Source organism: Eubalaena glacialis, chromosome 1 (genome assembly GCF_028564815.1).
Source record: "Eubalaena glacialis isolate mEubGla1 chromosome 1, mEubGla1.1.hap2.+ XY, whole genome shotgun sequence".
In the NCBI taxonomy this organism is placed as follows: Eukaryota; Metazoa; Chordata; class Mammalia; order Artiodactyla; family Balaenidae; genus Eubalaena; species Eubalaena glacialis.
This window is the reverse complement of record NC_083716.1, coordinates 32,193,435-32,207,500: the sequence shown is the minus strand read 5'-3', so window position 1 is coordinate 32,207,500 and position 14,066 is coordinate 32,193,435. Positions and strand designations below refer to the sequence as shown.

Sequence of the window (14,066 nt, the reverse complement as noted above, 5' to 3'; positions counted from 1 at the left end):
TTGGCCATTTGTATATCTTCTTCAGAGAAAAGTCTGTTCAACCCCTTTGCCAACTTTTAATTGGGTTGTTTGTCTTTTTTATTCTTGGATTATAAGAGTTCTTTAAATGTTCTAGATTTAAATCTCTTATCAGATATATAATTTCCAAAAAAATTCTCACATTCTACACGTTGTCTTTTTACTTTCTTTATGGTATCATTTGCAGCACAAACGTTTTACATTTTAAAGTCAATTTTATCTACTTTTTTCTTTTGTTGTTTGTGCTTTTGGTATTGTATCTAAGAAACCATTGCCTATCCCAAGGTCATAAAGGTTTATACCTGGGCTTCCCTGGTGGTGCAGTGGTTAAGAATCTGCCTGCCAATGCAGAGGACATGGGTTTGAGCCCCTGGTCCGGGAAGATGCCACATGCCGCGGAGCAACTAAGCCCGTGCGCCACAACTACTGAGCCTGCGCTCTAGAGCCTGTGAGCCGCAGCTGCTGAGCCCGTGTGCCACAACTACTGAAGCCCGCGTGCCTAGAGCCCACGCTCCACAACAAGAGAAGCCACCACAATGAGAAGCCCACGCACCGCAACAAAGAGTAGCCCCCGCTCTCCGCAGCTAGAGAAAGGCCGCGCACAGCAACGAAGACCCAATGTAGCCAAAAATAAACAAATAAAATCAATTTTTAAAATTAAAAAAAAAAGAATTATACCTATGTTTTTTTCCAAGAGTTTTATAGTTTTAGCTCTTACACTTAGACCTATGATCCAGTTTTATTTAACTTTTTATATATGGTGTGAGATTGGAGTACAATTTCATTCTTTTGCATGTATATATACAGTAATCTTAGCACTGTTTGTTTAAAAAACTAATTTTTCCCGTTGAATTGTCTTGGCATCTTTGTCAATAATCAATTGACCATAAATAGGGAGGGAGGGATTTTATAAGAGATAAATAAAGTAACCAGATCTCAGAAGTGGTTTTTACAACCTGCCTTGGTTGGTTGCCAACATGGGGACTGGGAGAAACAAAAAACAAACATTTATTGAGCGCTTATTGCCAGGTGCTCTTCTAAGTACTTTACATGTGTAATCTCACTTACTCCTTGTAATAACCCAAAAAGGTAGGTACCACTAGTACTATACAATAATACTATACTATAAAGTTGTTACCTGCCAAAATAAGCAAATGATCAAGAATCATCATAATCTGTGTCCTAACAAGTTCATCTTCACTTTGCTGCAGTGTTTTAATATAAACCCCATTATCCCATGTTCACATCACAAAAAACTGGCTGTAGTTACATGAATAATTGGTCTTTTGAAGCCAGGCAGATTATTCTACTGCCACAACCTACATGCTGTTAGAATCCTTCCTCAGTTTTTACAATGGCATGATTAAAAAATAGATGATTATTTTAAAAATAATCTTGGATCAACTCCAGTGTTTAGATGTTCAGTATTAAGACACCTGCTATAGGTATTTACATGTTTGCCTTCCACCAAACTTTAAATGTGAAAAATAGGAGCACCACGGATTCATCTTATTTTCACTTTCCCATTGCCCTTCACCCCATTCCATATCAGGAGTCGTTAAGATGAGCTATTAAATGCCCACATGAGTTTCTTGCTTAATACAACTCATGTGAATATTTAATAGCTTTACATACATTATTTTACTGAATTCTTTCAATGATACCTACTATTAAGTTAGGTATACTTATCCTCATTTTACAGATGAGGAATTTGAGAGCAGTTGAGTAATCTATCCAAGGTCACATAAAATCACAAAACTGATGCCCTGCAAGGAGAGGTACTGGGTCTGCTTTGGGCACCAATGAAGCCCTGGCACGTTTGTGTTGAATGAAGAGCTGGTCTCTTCTCAGTGGATACTGGAGAGGGGCACAGGATAGCTCTTTAGCACTTGGGATCTAGTATCTCATCATCTGATTTCAAATGCTGGCTCTATCATTTACCTCTGTGACCTTGGACAGGTTCTTCAACCCCTTTGCACTTCATCTGTACCATTTCCTCATCTGTAATGGGGATGATAATAGCACACACTTCCTAGGGTTGCTGTGAGGATGTAATGAGATAATACATACAGAGCGCTCAGAACACCACCGACACACAGCACTTGTCAAGTGTTAGCCGCTCTCGTTGTTAGAGCACAGATGCTCCTTCCTCCCACCTCCAACTCTCTGGTCAGCCTGTACCCCCATATTTTGCCTGTAACCTGTATGGCAGAGCTAAACATTTTCATTTATGCTTCTGTTTGACTTCTTCTTTTCCTATCTAATGGCTCAGCCAGATCTTAATGTTGGCCTCTTTTTTCTTTTTTAACCTCCTTCTCATCTTGACTGTCCATCTGCCCATTCCAGAATGTGCCTCCTCCAGACTTCTCCTTTTCCCACTGGTTCAGACTTGCCTGAGCCACCTCCACAAGGCTGCTATTAGCAAAGCTCGGCCTCTCCCCACTGGGGTCCACCTCCAGTTAGTCACAGAAATGGAGAGCTTCACATAACCCACAGTCTTCATTTGTATTCTGTGTCTGAATTGATATCTTCATATGGATTTGCCAAATGCCGAAAGAATTCACGGTGAGACCCTAACAGATGGTCTCCCTACCATGTCGCATGCTCAGATTCTCCCGGCCACTCTGTTTTCACCCTGAAAGGGCAGCATCCCCTCTCAGACTGACAGACAGACTGAGGATTGACAAACCACACTCATTCTCAGTCTGCTGACTTCCTGACTTAAACTGTCCCTAGAGAGGGGGTCATAAACTCAAATACTTACAGGAGCAGGCATGGAACAGTAATGGGGAATGTACAGAGTCAGGGTGTGTGCAAGTCTTGTATGAGTGATGGGGATGATGACAAATGGAAACAGGGGCCAGGGATTCACAGCTGAGCTGGAGCATTGCCATGAGGCTCAGCTGCTTTGAGGCCATAGTTGGCCAAGTGTTGACAGGCCCTTAGTCTTCAGGAGAAACTAGAAAACTGGATTTTATAAAGAATCTAGAATATGGTAGAAAGGAATCCAATATGTATGATACATGGAATCCTTCTCTGTGTGAGGCACTGTATTTAGTGATATATATATATATATATTCCTTTATTAAATCTTTAAAATAACCTGAAGAGAGGAAAAGCTGAGACTCAGAGAGTTTATCTGACTTGCCTAAGTCACACAACTCGTAAGGGTCAAAGCAGGAATTTGAGCTTGGATGCTGCCTCTATTTTATTTAAAAGTCTCTCTTTTCCATCTCTTCTTGGGCTACAAATTATACTAAGGTGGAAATGAAGGTCATTTCACAGCATGCTCATAAGCTGCAGGTTTTATCATCTACAGGCATTTAAAAACTAGTTACTTCTGGGGCTTCCCTGGTGGCGCAGTGGTTAAGAATCCGACTGCCAATGCAGGGGACACGGGTTCGAGCCCTGGTCCAGAAGATCCCACATGCCACGGAGCAGCTAAGCCCGTGTGCCACAACTACTGAGCCCGTGTGCCACAACTACTGAGCCCACACGCCTAGAGCCCGTGCTCTGCATCAAGAGAAGCCACCGCAATAAGAAGCCACGCACCGCAACGAAGAGTAGCCCCCGCTCTCCGCAACTAGAGAAAGCCCGCGCGCAGTAACAAAGACCCAACGCAGCCAAAACTAAATAAATAAATAAATAAATTTATAAAAACAAGTTACTTCTTCGAGAAGCTACAGTAAGATTATGTCTGGTGATGGTTAAGAGTTGCCTTTAATGTTATTTTCTTAGACTGTTACACTTGTAGGGTTGTTCTAATGGCTACGTTTGAGGGCTTGTCTTTGACTTTATTTAAAATACAAGTACATCTGGGAGCCATAACATATTAGGCTTTATCAGTCATTCCTACAATAGCCTGAATGGGTTTACCTGTTCATTTTTAAATTGGAACAATTCCATATGGAATAAGACGTGAAAATCTAGGTGCTGGCAGAAGGGAGATTGATGACATAAACCTAGAGTTGAGTCCTGGACAATCGGCAAAGATGGTCCCTGGATACCCGGGGCTGGGGAGAGGGAGTAAGAAGCACGAGCTGCCGAGGGAAGTGGGGGGTCAGCTCCTCCTCGGGTTGTGCAGGGTCTTCCTACAGACTAGGGGTCTCCAGTGTATGCCCCACTGCACCCCTCTGCATTTTAGAGGAGGAGGGTGGAGGACCAGAGAGAAAAGAAGGTGGGGGAGAGAAAATGAGGCGGGACAGGGAGAGGAGCAATGGAGAATAAAGAGGGAAGTATATTATGGAGGAAAGAGAGGTTTGCAGGAAACTGAGGGACTCTTTCTCGAAGGAATAATTAGAGGGGCACAGCTCCAGTATGGATATATATGCCTGTAGTAAACGAAAGTGCTTAAACTAAGACCATATATGCCATTTTTAAAGAAAACATCCTTTCAGCATAACAATGGAGAGTTAGAGGGGGCAGTGAGGGGGCAGGGTGGTTAGCGCTGGCCGGAGAGCAGGGCCTGGAGGAAGGAAGACACGCCTGAGGCCACACTGTCCTGCCCCTCCCCCTATCCGGCCCACATCCTGCCTTCCACTTGGTCTGGGCAGTCTTCTGGACAGATTTACTTTACCTCATCCTCAAGGAGCTCTTTGGGTCTGGGTGGGACTTGAGGTTTATGCAGAGAAGTCGGGGCTGGCAGCGTGGTGGCCTGCCTTGCCTTTGCCGAAGGCCAGTTGGGTTTACTGGGAAGGGTCTTGCTGGAGGGCGGAGACTGCCTCTGGCTTGATCGATTGTCTTGAGAGGAAAAACAACAAGAACAACAAAGCATAAGATGAACGGGTTCTGGATCATTCCCTGGGCGGAAGCCACGGAGATCTAGAAAGTATAAAACCCCCAGCATCTATGTAGCCCACACATTATTAACTGGGGCATTCCCTTAAAGAGTAGAATGACATGTTAGGCAAAAATTTCAACTGCCCATTGACTTACATTATAAAAACCAGAAGAATGTCCTCATCAAAGGCATCCTCCTAGGGATTGATGCAGACCCACAGACCCAGGAGAGCAGGCAGCCCAAACGCTCTGCTAAACAGAGTGGATGGTGAGCTTGGCATTGGGGGGGGGGGGTCTCAGGGGGGGCGGTACTCCTCAGTGGTTCACTTTGCTCCATGAAACCTTAAGGGCAGTGATTCTCAATCCTGCCTACACACAGGAACCACCTGGGAGCTTTAAAAAATGCCAAGGCCCCACTCCAGACATGCAGTTTGAACTTCTGGGGAAGGACCTGGTATTAGAGGTTTTAAAATTCCCCAGGTTATTCTAAGGTGTATTCAGGGTTGCCACTACTTATCCGGGTGAACCTATACGTTCCTCCCCTTAATGATGTCCTTGAATCATGGGGAAGTCGTGAGTACCCCCTGGTCCAGGACCGTCCTCACCAGGTGTCAGGGAAGGAGTCCAGGCTCTGAAGTCAAGGGCCCTGCGTTCAGTCCCCTGCTCTCCACCCACCAGCGGCACTCCTTTGGGCTGCTTCTTCATTATGTAACCTCTCGGGGACTCACATTCCTCATTTTTATAATGAGGATCGTAAGTATCCACCTCAGAGAGTTATTGTAGGGATTAGGGAGAAAGCAGCAAGGCAGGAGGAACACTGTGTCTGGCAGAGCCGATGCCTAATATACAGAACTAACCTTACCTGCGTAATGTGGTGGAGGGCTTAGGCAACAGGGAATCTACCCGGTTGATCTGCGAGCACAGATTCTGACTGATACACTGTAGGAAAATCTTCGCATAGGAATAACCTGGTGGGTTCCCCTTCCTGGAACCAGCACAGGCACTTACACTGGCTTCCTGCTCCTTCCTTCTGCTACAGCCGGCCCCTAGCTTGATACAGCTGCCCCTGCCTCTGCCTGTCCCACTGTGCTCTCCGCCCGGTGCCTGCTCCAGCCCTCGGCCCGCGCTTCTGCCTCGTTGAAGGTATGTGGTTAACTTTACACTTGGTGCCTCCTCGGAAGCCTCCTTCTGGTGGCGTAGCTGTGTTCAGGCACCAAGACATCTACTTTACTATGCCTATGACTGTCAGTTTTTGTAGTTTTATTGGCAGCTCTTGGAGTTTACTGAGATTTCTTAATATAAGATTTAAGCCCATCAGAAGGAGCAAAGCACAGAAGACAGGCTTCGAAGAATATGACCTGGAATGAGCCGCTTAACGGTCCTGAATAGCGGTTTCTTGGTCTGTAAAACGGGCCTGACGCAGCCCCTTCCTTCCCAGGGTTGTTGCGATGATTGAACGAGGTCACAGATTTGGTTGCGGTGTGTGGAGCAGAGTGGTGAAGAGCACGGGCTTTGGAGGCTGAAAGGCCCGACTTGCATCCCAGCTCTGCCGCTTATAAAACCTTGGCCCAGTGAGATGACTCCTCTGAGCCTCATTTTCTTCCTTTGTGATTATCAAGAAGGTGAAGTAGGCCATGACTGTAAAGCACTAAGTTCTAAACTGTAAAAAGTCTGGGAGTCTGCCTGTCTCGCTTGCTGCTTAGCATAGCTCCAGCACATAGTAGGTCCTCAATAGATGTGGCATGAAGCAGGGGCAGTACCTGGTACCCTGTAAGGAGGAAGTTATCCTCAGGGATAAGGGACACTAAACCCTTTACACGTAGGGATGCTCTGTACGACCCCTGGCCTCACGTGATCGCATGGACACACTGCCCTCCTCCCCTTGCTGCACTTAGTCACCTGTTAGAATGGAACACAGACTTCTTCTTGGGGGGGGGGGCGGGGGGGGCATTAAAAGCTGCACTCAGGACTGGAGGCCACACCTAAGACTCGTCCATTTAACCAATAAGGCTAATTCCAGGCTTAGAGAGCTTCACCCCTAGCCCCTCCCCGTGCCCCTCCTCCCAATTAAAACTCCACAGTCCAGACTCAGTGTATCTGTACAGCCTGCCAGCAGGGGGCGGCGGTGGGAGGGATGGAGGAAGGAGGGGCCTTAGCAGACACTGGGATCCCTGAAGGTCATCCTGGTTCCGTACAGCCATCTCGAGAGAAATTCCAGAACCTTGTACGCAGGAAGCCAGAAGAGAAGAAGGGACTAATCTTGGGTTGATTTCTCTGGGGACTATCAGGAATTGAGGTGGGTGGGGAGCCACGTCAGGATGTGCTTGTTTTATCTTTTGCCTGTTTTCAACATTCCCAGCTTAGGAAGGACACCCCCTCCCTTCCCCAAAGGGCAAGCTTACCAGCGGAGGCTCCAGTGCCTGTGAGTGACCAGATGACCCACTTGGAGGTGGTGAGAATGGGAGGTGCCCACCATCCTGCGACCTTGGCCTGCCCCGCTCCCTGCTGCCCCGAAGGAAGGCCGAGCGCCCTAGGTCTGGGTGGGGACTCACCTACGTACTCGCCCCTGGTGAAGGGCAGGGCCCGGTGAACCGTCCGAGTCTCCTGCTCGGCGGGTGGTGGCTCGTAGCTGTCGTCCCCAGCCTCCTCGGCCGGCAGCACATACATTTCCGAGTCGGAGTGCTCATCTGGGTTTTCATAATCGCTGTCCTGCAAGTACAGATACCATGCTCAGCGCCCCATGCGTGCTTAGGAGGGACGGAGGGACGAGAAAGCAAGGCTGGCGGGTGGGGGGCGGGGGTTGGCTAACCAGGGTTAGGCAGCTGTTAGCGGCAGCCCTGGGGTTGAAGCCGGGCCTTTTGCCTCCAAAACGTATCACCTGGACTGCTATCCTGGGGGAACGCATGGACCTCTAACCCCAAGGGTGGCTGAATTCTGTGTGTCTGCAAAGAACAGCCAGAGATAAAATATATTTTAAGAAGGCAGAGGAAGGACCCAATAAAATAGAATAACCAAATAGGTTTTATTAATCATGAAGGTTGATGGTTGAGGAAAATGTAAGTGTAATAAGAGAGGGTAAGGAGAAGCTCAGGAATACAGACACCTTTGAGGAGATAAGGTTTGTTTGTTTTAAACAGAGCTGGACAGTTGCAGGGACAAGGACTTCGAACTGACTCGGAGTCCATTCTCTTTCTTTTTGTTTGTTTTTTTCATATAAATTTTATTTAAGTCCATATTGAAAATACGTTGAGCCAGTCTAAAGTTCAAACAGTTCACAAGGAGGGAAGTCTTCCCAGCCGCTCAGTTCCTCTCCCTAGAGGCAAACAGAGTGACTAGCTTCTTGTGCGTTTTGTTCAGAGATAGTTTATGTGTGTAACACACATACATATATTCATATGGAGGAAATATTTGATTCGGGACTTAAGAGGTCCTCTGACCTCTGTGCCCACTGCCCCCTCACACTGCCTGACATGATGCTCGATCCATACATGATTTTCCGATGAATCTATGATGTACCTGCCTCTTGGCCTGTCTCCTTTCCCTGGCAACTGTGTAACATTGAGGCAGGTATAGTGTTTCCTTCATTGCTGTATCCTCAGGGCCCGTGACAGGGCCAGCACATGATAGGCACTCAGGATGTTTGGAACAAATGAAGGAGTCAGTGACTGAGCCCTGTGCTTTCCTCCTCAGTCCGTAGGGAGATCGGGGAGAGGAGAGGAAGAGGGTGAAGAGTGGGATAAGGAAAGAGAAAGGAGGCTGAACATAGAGCTTTTCCCGAGGTGGCTGGAGGAGTGGGGGGAGAGAGAATAAAAGGAGGAAGGAGCCCAAAGGAGGGTGCTTGTCCTTACCCTGGCATGAGGGAGCCAAGAAGGGACAGGGAGAGGGGGGAGGTAAGAAAATTCCTGTAGGGGGGAATTTTCCCAAACCCCTAGGTCAGAAATAGCAGATGGGAATAGGAAATTAGGCTGAATAAAGTAATGATAATAGTAATGATTATTATTATAACTAACATTTCTATGCACTGTATACCTCATTGACCCCTCACCACAATCATATGAGATAGTTTTTTTAAAAATCCCATTTTGCACTTGAGGAAACTGAGGCCCAGAGGAGTTGAGTAATTTGAGCCTGCAGTCTGTGCTCTGGAGAAGCCAAAGACTATTCCCAGGCTGGAGGCCTGGGAGGTGGAGTGGCAGTGAAAGGGTGGGCCGGGGGGAGGCTTAACAGGGCAAGACCCTGGCTTCCCAAGCCAGGGACTCTCTTCATCCAGGCCAAGGACCCAATTACTGCTGTTGCAGCATCCCAGGGAGACGTCAGTATGAGCACTGAGAAGCAGTTGTTTTAATAGACATTCAGAAAGTGAAAGAACCAGTGGGCAGCCAGACGCATGTGCCTGAGTGGGGGACGGTTTGGGCATCCCACTTTGTTTCAGTTTTCGTGGAGCAGGGACTGGCTTCCTAGACTTAATTACCTGGAGGCTGAGGATCAGTGTGCATCCCGGGGAGGATTCTGGAGTCCTTGCAGCCCCTCCGGCACAGCAGGCTGACTGAGAGGACCAGGTTGGCAGAGGTGGCAGAGAAGGTAGAGAAAGAGAGATCCCACGTCAGCTGTTCCTGGCAGCCGTCCTCTGACACTGGGCTGCCTACCAGACTGTGCCCCCATGAGGACCGGACTGAGACTATATATCCAGGGCCCAGCATGGGACCTGCTGCAGGGTAGGTGCACACCCAACATACTTGGAATGAATGAATGCGCTGAGCTGCTGCCTGGGCTCTGAAGGGACTGAGGAGGAGGGAATGGATGCTCAGGAAGTGCTGAACTGGCCCTTCATTTGGAAAGTCTTTTCTGTGGGAGATGCACCACAAGCCCCTCCTACTTCAAGCTCAGTAGAATGTGTTGAATGCCTTTTCATCAAGAGAATTAAAAGGGGATCTATTCAAACTTCTGAGAGTTTTAAAAAATCCCCTCCCCCCAAATTATTCTAAATTATGACAAACAAAATTCTTTTGTTAATTAATTAATTAATCCATTCATTCATTCATTCATTCAATACTTGAGGAAGTGCAATACTTTGGACAGTCTAATGGGAACTTTGAAGAAGGGAATGTGTAATCAGACAAAAATCTTCTCAAATTGTCCATTCCTTCATTCATGTAATCAATATTTATTGAGCACCTACTATGTGCCAGCCATCCTGCTTGACTCAGAGCACAGTCCCTGGCCTCAGAGTGCTTGTATATTAGCATGGGAGACCAACAACAAACAAATAGTGAATAATAAATAAGTAGATGATCAAACAGATAAAATAGATGTGCCTGGTTATAGATGCACTGAGGGAATGATCGGGTTCCTGAGACAGAGAGCAAAGGGAAGAGGGATTCTGTCTTGGAGAGGGGTGCTGGAAAGGCCTTCCTGGTGAGAAGCAGACACTTAAGCCAAGCCTGAAGTACAAGAAGGAGCCGACCAAGTGAAGAAGGATGGGGATACTCTGGTTTCTCCTTTCTTCCCCTCTTCCTTCACCTGCCCAAGGACCATGAGTCTGAAATCGCTGAGTTAGGCAGGACCTCGACCTGCTGTAGGGACTGAGGGCAGGCCTGTGTGCCTGGGCTGGGATGAGCAACCCCTGCTGAGGGGGTGCAGGGAAGGCTAGACAGGGCTGCACGGGTCGGATTTCATCAGGTCTGGAGGCTTTAGCAACAAGCCTGGATTTCAGTCTATGTACCAAGCGAATCCAATAAGGTAAAAATTGTGAGTGAATGTTCAATCAATCCTTACTATAGCTGGTACCTTCGTTTTGGTTGTTTAGCTTTGGGGACACAAGTCATTCCCTCCTCTTCAGGCTGATTTTATTTTGTGTTTGCTAGGTCCCCACCTTGTCTTCTTCCAGCCAGCGAGCTGAGTTTTCTCGGTTGCCTGGGGGATGTTGGTCCAGCGTCTTAAGTTTGCTTCCGATGTGGCCCTGTGTGTGCGCCTCCAGCAGGGGGCGCAGCTGCAGTGCTTCTGAGGGATCAGTGCTGCTGGGCCCTGGGAGGCTCTCCATGCCTAAGTGACCCACAGTGAGGCCACCTCACCCCTTCTTTACAAAAATCTTTTCTCTGCAGTTGAAACGGGAGGAACTTCCGTCTCCTAATACTCTGAATAAACTCCAGGTGATGTACACAGTGCGGAACTGGGCTCAGGCTCAATTCTGGGCACTGGACAGGAGTCCTGGGTTCTCATTCTACTGGGCCACTGAGTAATTGAGAGACGGTCGGCAAGTCATTTTCAGGCTCTTGGCCTCAGTTTCCTTATGGGGTATGTGGTTGTGTGGAGGCCCTCTTGGATCCCTTCCAGATATAAAGCTCACAGACTGGAGCAGCCTAACATTCTGCATGAATTTGATATGTGAGGAATAAACATTGTACAGAAAAGTTTTTAGGATGTCTTGTCTCTATAAGATTCAGCCCCAAAGAGAAGTGGCCCCTGGGGCCCTGTGGGTTGCAGAGCCATCTTGAAGAGGTTCACAATTAATTCTGACACACCACTCCAATGTCATCATGGTCAGGGAGAGCCCTCTCCATCTGTGGCCTCCAGAGTCTGTTCATATCCTCTTGGTCACAGCAAGCCCCTTGAGTTTTAAAAGTCTGCTTCTGAGATCTGAGAGCCCGGGTTTGAATTTTGGAATTGCAAGTTACTTAAAGCTCTCCATGTCTTGGTTTCTTCACCTGTAAAATGGGCAGGGCTGATGTCCAAACTGTTTAACAACTAATCTGGCCCAGGTACTGACCATGACCTTAAGGAGTGTCCTGGAGACTCCCCGATGTGCCAAGCATTCACTCTTTAGTTGTTGGTTTGTTTAGGGCTCCTGGCAGGCACCAAGCAGTGATGGGGCACTGGGGAATTCAGGGCAGAGGCATTTGCCAACTGATTTGGAAATATTCAAGCTTTTTTTTTTTTTTTTTTTGAGCTCCTGGCTTATTTATTTATTTATTTACTTAATTTTTTTGGCTGTGTTGGGTCTTCGTTTCTATGCAAGGGCTTTCTCTAGTTGTGGCAAGTGGGGGCCACTCTTCAACGCGGTGCGTGGGCCTTTCAGTGTCGTGGCCTCTCTTGTTGCGGGGCACAGGCTCCAGATGTGCAGGCTCAGTAGTTGTGGCTCACGGGCCTAGTTGCTCCGCGGCATGTGGGATCTTCCCAGACCAGGGCTCGAACCCGTGTCCCCTGCATTGGCAGGCAGAGTCTCAACTACTGCGCCACCAGGGAAGCCCCTATTCAAGCATTTTAACATCTGTTTTGGCTGTGCTGGTGAGTACTCTGAATGCCAGCAGAAAATGGGGATAAGAATGCCTACTCATAGGGCTGTCATGAGGATTACATGAGGGAATAAGTATGAAGCTCCTAGCCTGGCACATGATGGTGCTAGCTCAAGTCAGCCGTTGTGAGGTTATTGCTGCCCTGCCTATAGGTGGCCCTTCCAACCCAGCCATCTCCCCTCCATGATGGGCAGCTGACCACCAGCGTGTCCTTCAGAAACAAGTCTTTATAAAGGCCTCCCAGGGCCCTGGTGGAAATGATACCCTTCTAGTCCCAGGAACAAATACTTACAAAGTCATCTGACCACTGCTCCTCTTCGTCAGCTGGCCTCTCTGAAATGGCATGTGGGAAGCAGAATGCACAAACATAAATCTCAGCTGGCCAGCTCCACCCTGTCCACAAGCACCCCGAACCTGCCTTCTCTGCCCTTGGGCCACCTGCTCCCATCTACTAGGCCTTGAATGGTTATTACATTCATCTCATGTTCATTCCTTTCAAATCGTTTTTTTGTTTGTTTTTTAAAAGTCAGTTCTCAACAAAAACCACATTCACAGAAAGACAGACAAGATGAAAAGGCAGAGGGCTATGTACCAGATGAAGGAACAAGATAAAACCCCAGAAATACAGCTAAATGAAATGGAGATAGGATATCTTCCAGAAAAAGAATTCAGAATAATGATAGAGAAGATGATCCAGGACCTCGGAAAAAGAATGGAGGCAAAGATCGAGAAGATGCAAGAAATGTTTAACAAAGATCTAGAAGAATTAAAGAACAAACAGACATGAACAATACAATAACTGAAATGAAAAATACACTAGAAGGAATCAATAGCAGAATAACTGAGGCAGAAGGACGGATAAGTGACCTGGAAGACAGAATGGTGGAATTCACTGCTGCGGAACACAATAAAGAAAAAAGAATGAAAAGAAATGAAGACAGCCTAAGAGACCTCTGGGACAACATTAAACGCAACAACATTCGCATTATAGGGGTCCCAGAAGGAGAAGAGAGAGAGAAAGGACCCGAGAAAACATTTGAAGAGATTATAGTTGAAAACTTCCCTAACATGGGAAAGGAAATAGCCACCCAAGTCCAGGAAGCGCAGAGAGTCCCATACAGGATAACTCAAGGAGAAACATGCTGAGACACATAGTAATCAAATGGGCAAAAATTAAAGACAAAGAAAAATTATTGAAAGCAACAAGGGAAAAACAACAAATAACATAAACTCCCATAAGGTTAACAGCTGATTTCTCAGCAGAAACTCTACAAGCCAGAAGGGAGTGCCATGATATATTTAAAGTGATGAAAAGGAAAAACCTACAACCAAGATTACTCTACCCAGCAAGAATCTCATTCAGATTCGATGGAGAAATCAAAAGCTTTACAGACAAGCAAAAGCTAAGAGAATTCAGCACCACCAAACCAACTCTACAACAAATGCTAAAGGAACTTCTCTAAGTGGGAAACACAGAGAAGAAAAGGACCTACAAAAACAAACACCCCCAAATTAAGAAAATGGTAATAGGAACATACATATTGATTATTACCTTAAACGTGAATGGATTAAATGCTCCAACCAAAAGACACAGGCTTGCTGAATGGATACAAAAACAAGACCCATTTACATGCTGTCTACAAGAGACCCACTTCAGACCTAGGACGCATACATACTGAAAGTGAGGGGATGGAAAAAGATATTCTATGCAAATGGAAATCAAAAGAAAGCTTGAGTAGCAATACTCATATCAGATAAAATAGACTTTAAAATAAAGAATGTTACAAGAGAAAAGGAAGGACACTATGTAATGATCAAGGGATCAATCCAAGAAGAAGATATAACAATTATAAATATATATGCACCCAACATAGGAACACCTCAATACATAAGGCAACTACTAACAGCTCCAAAAAAGGAAATCAACAGTAACACAATAATAGTGGGGGACTTTAACACCACACTTACACCAGTGAA

The 14,066-nt window shown here is 46.5% G+C and overlaps 1 protein-coding gene across 3 annotated transcripts in view; it reads right to left on the bottom strand.

Annotated features, from left to right (window-relative positions):
* Window positions 1-14,066, bottom strand: part of BLNK (B cell linker) — an 81,290-nt gene that overhangs the window by 26,706 nt on the left and 40,518 nt on the right. The window contains exons 4-7 of one of the 3 annotated variants that reach the window (XM_061211377.1): window positions 12,382-12,422; window positions 9,269-9,343; window positions 7,350-7,506; window positions 4,595-4,758 (exon numbers count right to left, since the gene is read on the bottom strand). In XM_061211377.1, the coding sequence (XP_061067360.1) occupies window positions 4,595-4,758; window positions 7,350-7,506; window positions 9,269-9,343; window positions 12,382-12,422 (437 nt within the window). The remainder of the gene's footprint in view (window positions 1-4,594; window positions 4,759-7,349; window positions 7,507-9,268; window positions 9,344-12,381; window positions 12,423-14,066) is intronic. The other 2 variants (XM_061168463.1, XM_061168530.1) reach the window with 2 other exon arrangements.